The sequence below is a fragment of the Perca fluviatilis genome, chromosome 9 (genome assembly GCF_010015445.1).
Source record: "Perca fluviatilis chromosome 9, GENO_Pfluv_1.0, whole genome shotgun sequence".
In the NCBI taxonomy this organism is placed as follows: domain Eukaryota; kingdom Metazoa; phylum Chordata; class Actinopteri; order Perciformes; family Percidae; genus Perca; species Perca fluviatilis.
In genome coordinates, this window is record NC_053120.1 from 35238102 (window position 1) to 35255554 (window position 17453).

The 17453-nt window shown below is 41.3% G+C and overlaps 1 protein-coding gene across 21 annotated transcripts in view; it reads right to left on the bottom strand.

The window, feature by feature from the left end:
• The window catches only part of ptprfa (protein tyrosine phosphatase receptor type Fa), a 412601-nt gene that overhangs the window by 301710 nt on the left and 93438 nt on the right, over window positions 1-17453 (bottom strand). For all 21 annotated transcript variants that reach the window (XM_039810996.1, XM_039811014.1, XM_039810999.1 and 18 more), the window contains exon 2: window positions 1740-1899. In XM_039810996.1, the coding sequence (XP_039666930.1) occupies window positions 1740-1833 (94 nt within the window). In that variant the 5' untranslated portion in view covers window positions 1834-1899. The remainder of the gene's footprint in view (window positions 1-1739; window positions 1900-17453) is intronic.

Genomic DNA, 17453 nt, shown 5'->3' on the forward strand with positions numbered 1-17453 from the left:
TTTCTGAATGTGTCCTGCCTTCAGTCTCCGGGTGAGCTGTTCAAAATCTGCACGGCTTTTTACGTCACTAGCCGAAACGAGCTGGCTAACGGCAACCGTTAGCATGCTAGCGTTGGCATGCTAGCGCTAGCATGCTACCTCGTTCTCAATGGCAAAGCACTGCTACAACACACACAAGTTCACCATAATCTACAAAAGAACTACCTTCATGTGCATCCTCGTTTAGAAGAAGTCTCCCAGCTAATCCTGCCTTGTAACTGAACAAAGTTGGAGAAACAGCCTTTCTTTTACTGTCTATGGAGCTAGCTGACATGATCTACGATCTGAGCTACTGCGCATGTGCGAGTGCAACCAAAGAAAGTACAGAAGAAAAGATGTCTCACTCTGTAGCTAAAACAGAGACCTGAACACAATGTGAAAAGAGGAGATGCAGCAGTGAGAGAGAGCTGTGCAGTACAACAAAAATATGGTGTTTTTTGAAAATTAAACCATGTAAACCTATTCTGGTACAACCTTAAAATACAATTATGAACCTGAAAATTAGCATAATACGGGCGCTTTAAACCAATCACAATCGCAGGACGGAGCAATGGTGCCTCTGCAAAATGGCTTAGGGAAGGAATGTGTTTTTGTAGAATATGTGTACGTTCAAAAGTTGTTTTAGCCTAGTCTTGCAACAGAATCTCAGATTGGACAGATAGTCTAGCTAGCTGTCTGGATTTACCCTGCAGAGATCTGAGGAGCAGTTAACCATAGTCCTCAGAAATCCACCGCAGTTTAGAACGCCAATACAAAGAAAGAGGCCAAAAATGAGGGACATCCGGCAGAATTTCCGGAATGTCTATAAAGTGCAATATAAATAAAACTTTCTCTACATCTATGATATCTCTCCTCTTAAGTCACTGTTGCAAGGGGTGTGTATCCTGCCTCTAGGGGCCTCACAATCCTCTAGCGTGCATGCGGCGAAAAGTTGAGACCGACTCAACTTTTGGAGAAACGCAACCCCACGTCACGCTGCGGTGGCCAATCATGTAACTGTTGATCAGAATTGTCGGTGTGTTTTGAGCGATGGTTTGAGGCGTGAGAGTCCCGTTCAAAATAGGAAATAGGAAAGATCACTGCCTCTATCGCTACCACAAGAAAGTTTTAAAACACCAAACACAAGTAGTGAACTGCCCGGGAGTTTGTATAATAGCTTGAATGTTTCCTACAACAACAAAGCTCTCGCTATGTCTCGCTCGTCTCTTTTATCTCTCTCTCTCTCTCTCTCTCCTGTGAAATAAAGCTGCCTTCAAGTGTGGCCAAAACTGCAATTCCTTGTATTCTGGGATTTGCCAATCATCTTCATCACGTCTGCAGCTTGTCCAAAATGCGGCTGCGAGATTGTTGACTGGTACGTGAGTCCCGTCTCTGCATAACGTAGGGTTTTTCTGGCGTGTTTCTACGCTAGGCAGCCAATCACCAGCATAATTACATCTTGGTAGAAGCATGCTGCATGCTTATTGGCTCACTGACTCTGATGAGATTTGCTCCTTAGGTATTGAAATTGGGTATTGAATGACGAGGCATTTTTTGATACCCAGTACTAGGGAGGTAATTCGGTCGGTGCCTAAAAAGTATTGAATTGGGTACCCAGCCCTACTCTGCAGCCTCCATTTCAGCTAATGGATCCTAGCTGTCTGTAACACTGCTGACATATGGGCAGAGCTCGGAGCTGCGTGAAGAATATGAGTACTCACTCTCTGTGTGAGACGGCAGCACCAGTCCGGCCAGCAGCACCAGATGAAGAGCTCCCCCGGCGAGAGGCGACAGCCGTCTGAATCTAAGGTCCATGGTCTGACTGTTGGTCCTGAGGCTGCTGCTGATTGGCTACCACCTCACACATTCATAGAGTGACACCTGAAAAGAGAACGGATGTTAACGATAGAGGTTCCGTAAAAAAACAAAACATTATTAATTGTATTAGGACAATGCACATTAATCACCATTTTTGTAAATGCACCAGGGCTAGCCAGACGGCTAAGTTTCAACTGTAGTCCTAGTTACCCACAGGGGCATAGCACAAAATTCTGGGCCGTGTAGGCATTAGCATCTTTCTGGGCCCTCCTCACATGAATGCCCTGGGTACTCAGTCCCCTTTCCCCCCCCAGTCCAACGCCCCTGGTTACCCTGCATGCATGTGTTTAAGGTGGCAGGAAACCGGAGCACCCGGAGGAAACCCACGTTTCTCTCATCTCATCTGGCATGTGAAAACATTGACAGTTGCCACAGAGTTTGGTAGTATGGCGTTCTAATACAAAAGCCATACATTTCACCTTCAAGAAGTTTATAATGTTCCGTTTTGATCAAACTGTACCAAAGAAGTTTTGACTTTGAATTGTGTGTATCATTTCAGCAGCCACAGTCAAAGTACTGTTGAATTTTAGCGCTCAAAACTTGAATAAGTGGTATTATATGTAAAAATATATGTATATTTTGTCCACCCCATTTACATCAATAAGGGTGGACTGAATATTAGAAACACCACGAGGTAAAACACAATACATTTCAACAGCACTACAAAACACCATACAATTGAATCACTTCGTCTCTAAAACACTTTTGACAAAGTCAAGTCAATTTATTTATAGAGCACATTTAAAACCAACCTAGGTTGAACAAAGTGCTGTACAAAGTCATATTATGTTATAAAAACAAAGGAAGACAATAAAATATAGACACAATGAACATCATACAAGCAACACACCTCTATACAAATGTCCCTAAACTAAATCATACGCCAAAGAATAAAAATGTGTTTTAAGACGAGCCTTAAAGATCTCGGCAGTAGAGTAGGACCTAATATGAATGGGAAGTTTGTTCCAGAGTCTCGGGGGCCACAACGGAGAAGGCACGATCACCCTTTGTTTTCATCCGAGACTGTGAAATAGCTAAAAGGAACTGATTAGGCGATCTTAGGCTCCTGGAGGAGTGATGTAGGGTAAGGAGATCAAGAAACACTGAATGTTTCAACTTTCATAAAGGCGGGACCTACTGCAGACTGAATTAGTTTCGGCAAGTTGTAGCTAATAAACTGGCAACTGGGTGTATGTGTATTTGCTACATTCACGTCTGTTACAGCTGTTGGAGCGAACATGTTTCGACTTTTAGGCTTTTTTGTTGCATTTGTTTCGTCTGAATGTGGATGTGGATAACGTTAATAATATTGAGATGCTTGTTACAGTTACCTTTCTAGTGATGAATCGGCAAAAGCAATGGTCTATTTCTCTGATTCCCTGCTTTGTTCTAACACCGCTCTCTTCAGTCACTCTCCATCTCGCTTGGCCATATAATGTTACCGTGCTTTGGGCGGTCATTGAGGCTGCCATTTTGACCAGCTGTTTGTAACATATAAAATAAAATAGATTATAGATCATTTTATTGCTATAGTTTATAGCTGACTTACCAGCTGACTTCTCTATCGGCTGTTGAAACAGGAGACGTCTCATACGTTCTAAAACCAGCCTCCGGAGACTCGACCAGCTGAATCGCAGCCACACCATCAGCTGGTTTGAGTCGAGCTGAGACGGGCCGGTTCAGACAGCTGCAACTTTTCCCTGCGATGTTCTAAAACGGTTTGGTCTCGTCGCAAATCTTTGGTCTGAACTGGGCTTCAAGCTTGTTGTGTCAGTTTTGGGGTTGTTCGGTGGATCTGTGTCTTCATATTGGAGTTATTGATAATATGTCAGTGTTAAGCACAAACTAACTTTTCATTTGTTTTCTCGCTGGGTCGAACTTGGTGAAGCTGCTCTGTAGTGTTTCCAGTTGTAGTTGTTGGGGGCTCATCTGAGTCTAATATACAGTTTACGGCTGTGAGAGTCCTCTTCTTCGGTCGTCATTTAATTCATTTGCGTCTAACTGAAACGCCCATACAGTCCTGGGCCGCGAAAAATAAATAAATAACCCTGGTGGTTTTGAGTCGTCATTGAGACAGTTCATGTGATAGTTAGGATTGGGCATCGAGAAATGGTTTACAATTTGGAATTGTTTCAAAAATTACTATCCCAATGGAATCTTATTTTTATTAGAAATGCTTGGAAATGGAAAATTTGGTTTCAAATCCGATCATTGGTTCAAAATGTAACATGCGCACGTTTTGGTTTCCATTGCAGCCACTGTACTTCCAGCCAGGTGCTTGTGGTGTTGCAGCCACGGAGCTCAGTAAGTGGTGATCTAACGTGTGGCTATATTTTACGTTGAAAAAAGCCTGGTAAAACTTTATATCACCATTCAATTCAATTGAATCAAAACAACATGTTTCTCTGATCTGAGAAATAAACATGTGAACTCAACCCCTCAAAAAATCGGAATGGATAAGAACTAGAATCAAAGGAAGAATCGGAATTTGAATCAGAATTGTTAAAATCAAAATGGTGCCCAACCCTACACATACTGTAAGAAATGCGATCCTAAATCAAGTTTTCTGTCACTTCAAAGAATTATATGCGACATGGACTCAGCATGCAAAATGAGCAAAGCACTAAACCCATCACCTGAACTAAAGTCTGTAGATGTGTACCTGATTTGAGACAAGAACATTGCAAGATTATGGCGCATATTACAACTTTCATTTTTCAGCCAGAGAAATATCTTTGAGAATGCAGCGCTCAGAGGTGAAGTGCACCTGCAGTAAGAGAAAGCACCTGGCTCCACTCTCATGTTCCTGCTATTAGTCTACATCATCCTGAGCCAAACATGAACTAAAGCAGCAACGCTTCCAGCCCATGTAAACCACAGGGGCCTGGCCGGTGCCAGCTGGTGTTTTATGGGGCCAGGTAAATCTGTAATACAACGAACCACATAACATTATGTTCAACAAGTCAATCAACTACAGATTGCTTTATTTGTATACAAGATACTTCCTTCATTCTATAATGAACTCTATTCTTAGGGTCCTATGTTGCACCCGGCGCAGTGTCTTTGCTAGTTTAAGACCGACGCAGTTGTCAATTTCCCATCCAGCGCCAACGTCGTTTAAATAGCAAATGCACCTGCGCCCATCTGTGTGCCCATGGGCGTGCTGGTCATACAGGAAGGTGTGTTCAGGTGAATTCTTGGCGTATTGCTATCTTGAGGCAGCGGGATGTGATCGCGCCATTGACCATCTGTGCGCCCATGAGCGTGCTGGTCTTACAGGGAGGTGTATCCAAGTGAATTGTTGGCGTATTGCTATCTTGAGGCAGCGGGAAGTGATCGCACCATTGACCAACAAAAACCTGGTCTAAAGTCAATAGCGCAGCATTTCATTGTTATTTTAACGCCTAGGCTCGTACACAGCGCGCGCACACTATGCTTGTTACACACACACAGGGAAGCGCAGCAGCACACACACATGCAAAAAAAAACAAATAACAAATATTACGGTGCAAATCCGCCATCATAATAGCAATGCGCCAAGGTACAAACACGTCTGGCTTTTAAAGGGAATGGGAGATGACACCGATTGGTTTATTGCATGTTACACCCAAAACACACCTATGAATTAATGAAGACACTAAGTACAACCCTTTTGAACCATGCGCCCATTTTTTCCGCCGTCAAACTAGCAAAAGTGGATTTGGACCAACTGAGCTATCCGGACGCCCAGTTTCTTTCTATTTTAATTGGATTATGCATTGGAGAGTGCCAGATTAAGCCCCTCTGAGGGTTTTTTGCATCTCCTTATCACATCTTCTATTGATTATGAGTATATTACTCTGTAGTATTTGTATATGTGTAAACCTATAAACTAAACTACAAAAAAACTTAAACAGTCAACTCTCAACTCTTTAACTCTCAACACATTTACATTTGCATCAAAAAGAAGCAATGCACTTTTCATAGATCCATGACTAACATGCATTTCCTGTGTATTTTCTTACAGTGTAGTGACTATACTGTGTCACATACAGACCAATGAATACTAAAAACACTGACGGATCTAAAAGTTTATTTTGATGAAAAATTACCAATGCATGTATGAAATGAATTATGTGCACACTCGTATCGGTATGCATACAAAATATAGCCTACAAGGTCTCCAGTGTTCTAGAAACGTTAAGCCCTGAGAGTAAAACCCCACAGCATTTCAGGAGGGCCACAAGGGGGCCCTAGGCTTGTTGCAACAGGGGCAGTGGCTTCCACCAGAGGCACCACAAAGTACTTAAGATTCTTTCATACTGCGGTTTAGGCTACATTTACATTGAGGCATAAACAGGAGGCAGCGTGTATAATCCGCCCGTTGCTGGTAGTTGCCATGGTAACGTCAGTAGCTTTTATTCTGAGAGAACAAGACGTCACGACCAAATCAGGCGCCGGAACTTTGGCGTCAGTGTCCGTGCCAGGGGCGTAGCACAAAATTCTGGGCCCTGTAGAAAGGCATTTTTACGGGCCCCTTCCCGCATCCACAGCTATTAATTCTAGCATCTTTTTGGGCCCTCCTCAAATGAGGGCCCTGGGTACTCAGTCCCCTTTTCCCCCCCAGTCCGACGCACCTGTTTGCGGCCGTTGAGACTGCAACTCAACCCTGCAGATTCCAAACCAAAACGGGTCAGAAGTGTTTCCAAATGTCTCCGGTTTAGGGGCTCGGAAACGCCAGAGCAGGGGGAATGAGAGGGGGAAACGTAATGTATGTAAATGTAGCCAAAGCATCACATACTGATATTTTTAATCAAAAATGTTTTTCTTTATTTTATTTATTTATTTTAGGCCGTTTTGCCTTTACTTGACAATTGAGTGTAAATGTAGACAGGACACAAAAATCTAACCCGAGACATCGTGTGCTTACATGATGAGCACTACTAGGCCATGGGGACACCCCGACAGAACAATCCAACCGAAATATGACTTAACAATACTTGAGCAGGAATAAAAAGATGTATTCACTCCAACCACTGCGGTTATCAAAAATAATGCACTGCACAAGCAGTAGCTTGTTGTGGATTATCCCGAATGGGTTTCTTATGGTTTCCACTGATTCCATGTGGTTACTGAACTGCAAGCACCTTGGAACAACTCCAGCCCAGTCTTTACAACTTCACTGATTGCACATCAAGGCCAAATATGTGCTGAGATAGATCGCCGTGAATCCAGGGATCAGAGCGATACAAACCACTGCCTTCTGCCTCAGCACACCAGCAATTTACAGAGAGAGCACTGGTCCGGCTGTACTTTCCCCTGATCCTCCTCCTTTCTCAGATGAAATCCAGAACAATATGAATCCCATCAACTTCACCATCCGTGCAGATGCACACAGCCGACAGCTCGAATACATATTCAGTTTTATCTGCCTTTCAGTAAATACGGTATGTTAAATCTGCGTGACAGCTAAACACTTTTTTGCTGAAATATATTCAAAAGGAAATACACACACACACACACACACACACACACACTTCATGAAAGCTTTGAATATTTCCATATGGTGTGCCTGAAAACCCACCCAGGTTGAAAAATTACAGAAAGTCTTTTAGAAAGGGTTCAGAGAAAGTTTGGGGACAATTTCCAACATCTTTGACATGTCATTAGGTGTGCTTTGACAGGAAGACAGGGAGGTGACTAGGTGCTGGATTTGCACAGTCTTCCTGGATCAATAGCAATTCTCCATACCATTACTATTGTCTGCCAACAGTGGCGTAGAGACAGCTGCAACAACCCTTTCATGTGTGCTCCGCCGTCCCACAAATCACAACGCATCCATTCTACAGCTCAAACAGTTTAATCACCAATCAGGGGGATCCGAGTTCCAGTACATCCGGGCTCGGTTACTTCTGACATTGCTGCACTGCAGCATTTTGTATCTGTAATAGAACCCAAACTGAAAGAAGGTAGAAAATTGAAATTTCTTTTTTTTTGGAAGGTTAATCAATCAATATAAGTCGGTTGTGATGTCCCTAAGGTTTGCTTAAGAAAATAACCACAGAAAATAAACACACACACACACACACACACACACACACACACACACACACACACACACACACACACACACACACACACACACACACACACATACACAAACACCAGTATGTAGAGAAACATTTAAGAAGTTGTATATCATCAAATCTTTGCTTTGAAAAAGCACTCAGAGAAGACTCTTGTTCCAACCCATCTGTCCTCTCGTTTTTCCTCCTACACACGACAGTTAAGGCTTACGTAATGCCTGAGCTGTAGTTAGGTTGAAACTTGTAGTTGTGAAAGGGAGGTTTATGTATTATGTATTATGTATTATTATTGTAATTTTAATCTATGCCTTAGTTTTAGGTTGTTTAAGCATTTCAGAAAATATTTTCTTTAAAAACCAGACTGTAATATGATACTTAAATGCATTTAATGGGTTTAGTTTTTTAGATAATACTGCATGCAATTTAAGCAATGAAAATGTAGCTTTTTCTAAAAACAACAACTCTCTTTTGTGTATTTAGTATTGCTCTTCAATAAAGTAAAGGTATTTCTCATCCGATTGCTCGATTAATTGCTGCAATAGCTGGTAGAATAGTAGACCTTCCTCCACAGCGCTGTGGAGGAAGGTCTGGCTAGTCCGCACAGTTTTCTGGGATGGGAAAACAGACGTGCTCTGGTTTATTGGCATTTCTTTAAACCAATCACAATCGTCTCTGACGGAGTTATGTCGCCTCTGCAAAATAGCCTCGGGAAGGAACTTGTTTTGGTGGAACATGTGTATGTTCGTGCGACAGAAAACTCAGATTGGACAGATAGTCTAGCTAGCTGTCTGGATTTACCCTGCAGAGATCTGAGGAGCAGTTAACCATAGTCCACAGAAATCCACCGGAGTTTAGAACGCCATCACACAGAAAGAGGAAGGTGACAGACATCTGGCCAAAAAAGAGGGACATCCGACGGATCTTCCGGCGGCACCTGAACGATGTGAGGTTGGGATGATGTGACTCCCCCAGAAGGAAGCATACCCTCCCACACTTATCTCCCAGCATCCCTGAAGATATACAGTACAGTACTGCATTGAGAAATGGGGGGGGGGGGGCTCCAGAGAACTCAGAGTAAGAGGATAGGACGGAGGGACAGTGGTGGAGGAAGTATTCAGATCCCCTACTTACAGTAAAAGTACGTACTACCACCACACTGTAACAAAATACTCTATTACAAGTAAAAGTCCTGCATTAAAGATGTTACAAAAGTAAAATTCTGTAAGTATCAATGCAGAAAAATCCTCCCATTTTAGAAAGTGTAAAGGATCCAAACAGTTGTGTGTTTAAGGGTCTAATCATTTCAGCTGGACTTGTAGGCCGTTATATTGTTGGCCAGTTTCTTTTATAATATAAAACATCAGATTTTATAAACTACACGTGTTTTGTGTGCAGAAATCTTAAAGGTGCAGTAGGTAACACTTATAAAACTAACTTTCTGTCATATTTGCTGAAACTGACCCTATATTCGGGTAGAACTACACGAAGCAGGTAATTAAAGAAAAAAAATCCAGCTCCTCTGGCACCACCTACAGCCTATAGTGTGATTTGCAAAAACCCACCGCTCCCTGTTCAGATGCACCAATCACAGCCAGGGGGGGGGGGTGTCTAACTGCGTGTCAATCACTGCTCATGCACATGCATTAATCCTCCCTTGTGGGGGGAGGGGCTTAGGAGACCGTTTTGGGCTTTAACAGAAAGGGGGGAGGGACTGAGAAGTTGTCGATGTTCAATTTTTTTGGCTAAGTCCTGGATCTTCACAATCCTACCTACTGCACCTTTAATTTGTAACTAAAGCTGTAAGAATAATGTAGTAAAAAGGAGTAAAAAGTACAATATTTCTCTCTGAAATGTAGCGGAGTAGAAGTAGAAAGTGGCATGAAAAGAAAAGACTCAAGAGAAGTACTTATTTGAGTAAATGTACTTAGTTACAGTACATTCCACCACTGCTGAGGAACTTACTTATGCATTTAAACACTTGCTTGGCAGCTTATGCAGTGGACACATCCAGCACACACACAGGCACGCATGCACCCACACACACCCACACACACACACACACACACACACACACACACACACACACACACACACACACACACACACACACACACCACACACAGGCTAGGTCACTCACGCATTGTCACTCTTCATGTTACTATTACTGTAAATGTTTGGTACACTATGTAGATAGTAACACCTCTCTCCTGTGAAGTGACCAGCAGCTTTTGATTTAACCTCTTAATGTTAAACATGTCACCTTAAATACTCCCATTAAGAAACACAGTCCATTTAAGATACAATCAATAATACATTGCAGTAATATGTTGCTATAGCAAGACACCTTAATATAACTTGTTTTTAAGCTCTCTACATAGACAGAGTTTGCCCAGTTTTGAGTATTTCCTCTGAATGTTACAATCTTCCAGGCCCCCTGAAGTACCCGCCATGCTTTCTGCACTTTTAGTTTTTAAAACCAAAATGAACCAAACCATTATATGAGCATTTGACTGATCTATAGGTATTTTATTATCTTCTTTGCTTTGTTTTAGAGCTCAGTTACGGTAGTTGTGTGAAATGAAAAAATAAAGTTTGAGGGAGAAGTTTAAACCCCTCCTACCTTTCATTATTTTTTTTTAATATATTTTAACTGGAATAGTACACTGGCAAAGACTGTGAGCGTGATCATTGAAAAGAAGCCCACTGTCTGTTTTCCATCCCTGTAGGCCCAGTTTGGCTACAGTCACAGTACCAGCGCGACACCAGAAGTGCCCCATACATGTTCCCTGTAAAGGCCCCTGAGGAAAACCTACTGTGGTCTACTTTGGAACTGAGGCAATAACAGCAAAGCCTCAATAGTCTGGGTTAGGAAGTAACACGTGGGGCACAGGCTGAGACATCCCAAAGAATTCAGAGTGATATGGTATGATAGCAGAGAGACGATACACTGCTGCTGAGTGATTTCAAATTCCAGACAACCATTAGCAGAAATATTTGTTGTGAGAGGAGTGCCTGGAAGGTAGCATTGCTTTCATAGTTCTGACAATTCATTGTGAACACTGGCAGGAGTGCTGAGTTAGGGTACACACTGTACAGTATGTGTTCCCATAATCCCCACAGTCAGTGGGGATTATGGGAACACATACTGTACAGCGTGTCAGAAAATAGCAAAACTAAAGGATTCTACTTATTACTACTACTATTAAATAAAGACATATATGAGAAGTCCAACCTGATCTCACAGAATTCCGTGAAATGAACACGGCCCCTTACGCCGCCTTCACACTGGCAGTTGAAATCAGCTCCGGCTTTGAAACAACCGTAAGTCATTCATTTCCTATGGAGATTTGCAGACCGCATGCAAATGGGTCCGAACCGGGTCCGAACGAGTGCAGTGCGAAAAAAATCGTGTCAGTTGGTCATCAGGATGCGTTCAAAAAATGTTACTCTTGCGAAAGGCTACGGACGGTTCCTATCCGACAATCCCAGCGTTGCTATGGTACTGATAAACAAACCTGCTAATGCTAATTGGTTAGCTAGCAACAGACATCGAACTATTGACATTATACCGCTATATCACATTTAACCAATGTGACATGTCAACGTCCTGGGCAACTTTTCTCCACGCAGCAGGCTTTCTATTTATGTCTGTATAAGAGAGGTCAGAGATAATCCTACATTCAGACACTTATCACTCGTTCTAGCCTCTCTGCCATTTTTGTGAGTCGTTTACGAAGCTTTTCAACGGTGTAGCACGACGTCCGCTGGGGGCATATTGCGTATTACGGAGCTGATTTCAACTGCCAGTGTGAAGGCGGCGTTAACTCAAAATTTGTGGCAGTTTTATGGAATCGCCGAAATTTTCGTGATGGGCCCACGGAAGAATTCCGTTAAAAAGGAACACGGCCCCTTAAGTTAAGGAAAACAGGACACGGGACAACAACGGGACAGTTGAGTTTAGGAAAAGAAGAATGGAACGGTTGAGTTTAGTAAAAGAAGAACAGAACGGTTGAGTTTAGTAAATGAAGAACGGGACGGTTGAGTTTAGTAAAAGAAGAACGGGACGGTTAAGTTTAGGAAAACAAGAAAGTGACAGTTTGGTTTAGGAAATGCAACACGCGGGACACAATCCCTGGGTGAAAGTCCTGTGGTGTTTGACCCATCTACCACCCCAACCAACCTCCTTATGCGGATTTTCGGGCTTTCATACTACTCGCTACTGTAGTCGCTCTTAATGCTACGTCATCTTCTCATTGACTTTACTTTGGCATTGTTTTCCATGGTGGCCAAACGGAATTTTCACACATTCCGTGCCACTTTTCACGGAATTCTGTGAGACCAGGCTGGAGAAGTCGTAGGGCTGCAACTAAACTGATTATATTGTTGATTCATCCGTTTTTTGATTTTTTGCTATTTAATAATTGTTTAGTCTATATAATGTACAAAAATAGTGAAAGAAATGGCCATCACAATTTGACAGTGCCCAAGGTGATGTCTTCGAATGTTCCATAGATATTCAGTATTCATGTAAACCCCACATTTAACTTGAATACTTGATGATATACTGTATCATTGTTTATGGGTACATTATTGTACCGGCACAAAAATAGACAAGTAAAACAGGCTACTATAATGTAAATGTAAAAGGTAATGTCCCAACAACAAACCTTTGGGTTGTGTAGAAACTGATATTATAATACTGTAGCTGTGCATAACATAATGACGGAGGATAATGTGATTACATTTTTTTTTTTTATTATTATAGCCACTCTAAGTGCACCTGCGTCCTTTTGGAATGATTATGCTTGTTTGACAGTTGCAGTGATCCTCAGTTTAATGACATTTACCGCAGCTTCTACGTTACCACACACGATTACTACGAACTACCAACAGCAATTCGAATGAAGCACAGAAAGAGAGATGGGTGTTATGTGCAGCAGCCACATATGCATTCCTGCAGCTACAGAGTGTGAAAGGTTGAGGGTAACTACAGTATATGTGTGAGATAATGTGACTACATTATCTACAGGTACTGTATGTGCTAACTGTTTTATAAGGCTCCAGACACCTGAATGTCTGGGCTGTAAAAAAAGAAACCAATAAATGCCGTGCATTCTTGGAGCACCGAGGGACAATATACTGACTACTGGTTGTGTGGAATGCTACAGTCAGCTCATGTCATTTAACCAATTCCATAAATAAAGGTTGTATCCGAAATTACGTACTAACATGCTATTTAGTAGCTAAAACAGTATGTTAGATTTTTTATTATATCCGAAATCATTAGTATGAAAACAATAGTACATGAATTGCATATTATTTTCAGTGAAATATTACAGTATGCAAACACTGGACACTATGCTGGCAAAGGTATCCCACAGTGCAATGCGGTAGTAACAACAACGTTTGAAACGGACAGACGGACAGAAACCAAGGAGCTCTGTAGCGTTAAAACACTTTAACTGATATTTCTACTGGGGCTGTCAGCATTAACACGTTAATCGCAATGAAATTAAAGACAGAGCATAACGCGTTATAATTGTGTTACATTACATTACATGTCATTTAGCTGACGCTTTTATCCAAAGCGACTTACAATTGCTATATATGTCAGAGGTCGCACTCCTCTGGAGCAACTATGGGTTAAGTGTCTTGCTCAGGGACACATTGATTGATTTAGCGCAGTGGGAATCGAAACCAGGTCTCCCACACCAAAGGCATGTGTCATATCCACTGTCATATCCAGAGCGCCATATCCACTGTCATATCCAGTGCGCCATATCCACTGCGCCATCACCACCCTGTGTTCATCATGATAATCGCGTGCACCAAAGATTCTTCATTTTACACCGTCACTGGTGCTGTTAGCAAATAATCTTTGCTACAAAGAATCGGTACGCTCTAGAATCTTTGGCTGCTAACATTTTGACCCTTTGAGGCACCTTTACTTGATGTCAAGCTGCCACAGGCACTTCCTACCTCCTGCTGCAGCCATGGAGATGAACAGCACAGTTCTAAATGGCGCGTTTTACTTAACCCTTGGGTTGTCCTAGGGTCAAATTTGACCCATTTTCAAAGTATTTTATATCAGAAATATGGGTTTCTTACAACCAAATTTCCCAAAAATAACATGGAGGCATGATGTACATTGTTTAGAACCCATATAACAAACTTCGCAGGAACAATTAATGATTACTTTCATTGAATTTTGGGTGTTTTATTCAATTTTATAGCATTTGAAAACAGTGTCAAGACTAAAGTTTGACATAAAACAGTCTATGATTCACTCAACATCCTCTGATCTTACCTATTAGTCAAAACAACGCATAATTTCTGCCTTTTTTTTACTAAAAAATTGGGTATAACGTCATTTAAATTAGGTTTAATGACCATGAATTTAAAAAAGTGTTGGTTCACAAAAAACATGTTTGTGAGTGAAGTGTCAAAAACATTGGAAAAAGTGCCAAAAAAAAGTTTATTTTTAATTTTAACACATTCATGGTGGACGGTAGGACAACACGAGGGTTAAAAAAATCTCCCAGACGGCTCTGTCGACAAGTCAAAAGCAATATGCACCTTGTGTGAAATGGAACTAAAATATCACCGAAGCACTTCAAGTTTAAGCTCCCATCAGTGTTGTAATGTTACAAAGTACAAATACTTCACTACTGTACTTAAGTAGAATGTTCACGTATCTGTACTTTATTTCGTTATTTATATTTCCGGGAAACTTTTACTTTTACCCCATTACATTTCCAAAAATAAAATGTATACTTTTACTCCACTACATTTCCCCTAAGCATCTTAGTTACTCATTACTACAAAATAAAAAAAGAAATTTGTTACACTGGAAAAAAAGCAGGTTTGGCCAATCATTGCTCCTACATTGCCAAAATAATGCATGCTCCATTCCAGTTGGTGACCTAATGCAAATGTGCCAATGCCAAGTGGCAAAAAAAATAAATAAAAAAAAACATAGGCCAAAACTAAAGAAGAAGAGGAGGAAGCATAATGACAGATAGCATCATGGAAGCAACTGGTGCAGGCTCTGCCGCCATGGTAACAGACGATGACCACCCCGACGACAGTGGTGATGAAGATAACGTTACACATCTTTGGCCATAAAGTTCATAATACATTTTTTTTTTTAACGTTTACTTTTACTTCTAATACTTAAGTATATTTATTATCAGAAAATTACTTTTGATACTTAAGTACAGTAAATATCAGATACTTTAAGACTTTTACTCAAGTAACATTCCAATAGGTGACTTTAACTTCTGCCAAAGTCCTTTTCTGGTAAGATACTTGTACTTTTGCACTAAGTATTGCTTTCAAGTACTTTATACAAGACTGGCTACCCTCTACGAGCTAAGCGTGCAGCTAGCACAGCTAATCAGGTTGATGCTAGCGGACTCAGGCAAAGTACTATTTTGGTGAGTGCAAGTCGCCACAGACCTGCGGATGAAACCAAATCGAAAAAAAATAATGAACTGAGGCACTTGCCAAATGGGTGGCAACTAACTGCAGACCATCTTGACATCTTGTGCATGCACTTTTGCTGTATCATTTATTTTTACATTTTTAAAAAGCAAGCTTAAGGCAAGCTATATTTCTGAAGACATTGATTGTGTTACCTCAGTCTCATTGCACATCTTTTTTATCTGATATGATCAAATAACTCTAAAAGTCAAGTTCATAAAGTCACTTTCTTTGCATACATTTGATACCCAATCGAGATGCACTGGTAAGAATTGGTTTTTATTGATAATAAAGACTTAAACGGTTATGAAAATGAAAAATAATTGAATTTTAATCATGTCATAAAACATGCAATTAATCACGATTAACTATTGAAATTCAGCAACTAATCGCGATTAAGAAAAAAATAACCGTTTCACAGCCCTAATTTCTACATGTAAAAATCTGTGATTTTGTCATCTGCGACTGTTGGTCTAGTTATTCACCTTTTTCAGTAATTTAACCGTTATCTGGCGATGCCGCTAGAGCGGGGGTCGGCAGGGGTTACCAAGGCTACGCGTCTCCAACGGCAAGAAGGCTCTCAGACACTGAGGTTGAAATGACAGCTTAGTGCGTCCGAACAGATCCACACTACTGTTTATTTACACAAAAGTATGTTGAACGACATATTGAGTCTGTAGTGCAGAGTGTGTGATTCCGGACACAACCTAAGTCATTGATCCAAGGAGTTATGGCATAATGCCATATTAACATAAACTCCAGCAGGAAACATTGAGACTCCCTGTGATTTAGTGATAAGACACGGGTTGGACAGCTGAGAGGGAAAGTTGTGTTTTTGTTCCAAATATATTGATATAGCCAGGTATTGAATGACGAGGCATTTTTTCGATACCCGCTAGTTTGGATCGTTGCCATAAAAGGTATTGAATTCGGTACTCAGCCCTACTATTTGGTGAACGATAAAAGCAGCAGCATCAGAAACAATAAAGAACACCCATGAACCCATTAAAAAAACCAAGTCTGATCTGATTGGTCAACGTTTCAGGGTCTCGGCATCCGTGCTGCGCTCTCGCTGTGTCTGTACCGTCCGTTACTGACTGTAACCGAGTATAGCAGCACTTTCTACTGTGAAAAATCAACGATAAAGGCTTCTTAACCAAAAACTACGCGACCGGACATGTTCCAGCAGGAATGTGATCCAAAATTTGGGAAGAAATTAACAACATCTGCAACCAAGATGACAGGTTTCCCTGACCCTTAGCATTTAGCTACGTGTAACGTGCCTGAAGCAGATGACCATGTAAAGAAATCCGGCGCGAGAGTAGGAAAAAAAACTGATGGAAGCGGAGCGTTCGGGACGGTGTGGTGAGGGTTTTGGCTCAACGGGATTTATTTCACATACGTTTACCTCATTATTTCAAGCTTTGGTCACGTTTCATATGATCACCTGACATTGTAACCTTATAGATATGACAGAAAATTCTGAAAAAGCATAATAGTTCTCCTTCAAAAGATTTTTAACTTGATGAGACACTGTTTGAAGCTTTGTTCTATCCATCCACTCTGATTCTGAATAAGAGATAATTACCCAAAGTGTTTGGATTTGTCTTTCTATCGACAGCAGTGGCAATTAGCTGCAGATGCAGAATACTTTACACAAAGTGCCGTTGGACTGCTATTGTACTCTTTCCGTAATTATGCTAAAACCATCAGTGGCAAATCACAGAAATGGGCTTCATTTGGGTTAATTCAATTCAATCGGCTCTGAAGGGGAAATGATGTGTTCAGTCTCAGAGAAAAGATGGAAGAAAGAAAGAAAGAAAGAAAGAAAGAAAAGAAGAGCAGCAAGTGAATTGTCTTGGTTGAAACTGTTGAGATTAGGGTGAATTCAGAATGAAGCTTACAGTGAGTTGACAGAGAAAGCGAATACATGTTCACTGGTTCCTTGGACTTCCTAACTCTCTCTTTGGATGCTTGTTCCACTCTTCTGGCAGTCAAAGCCAATTGAAG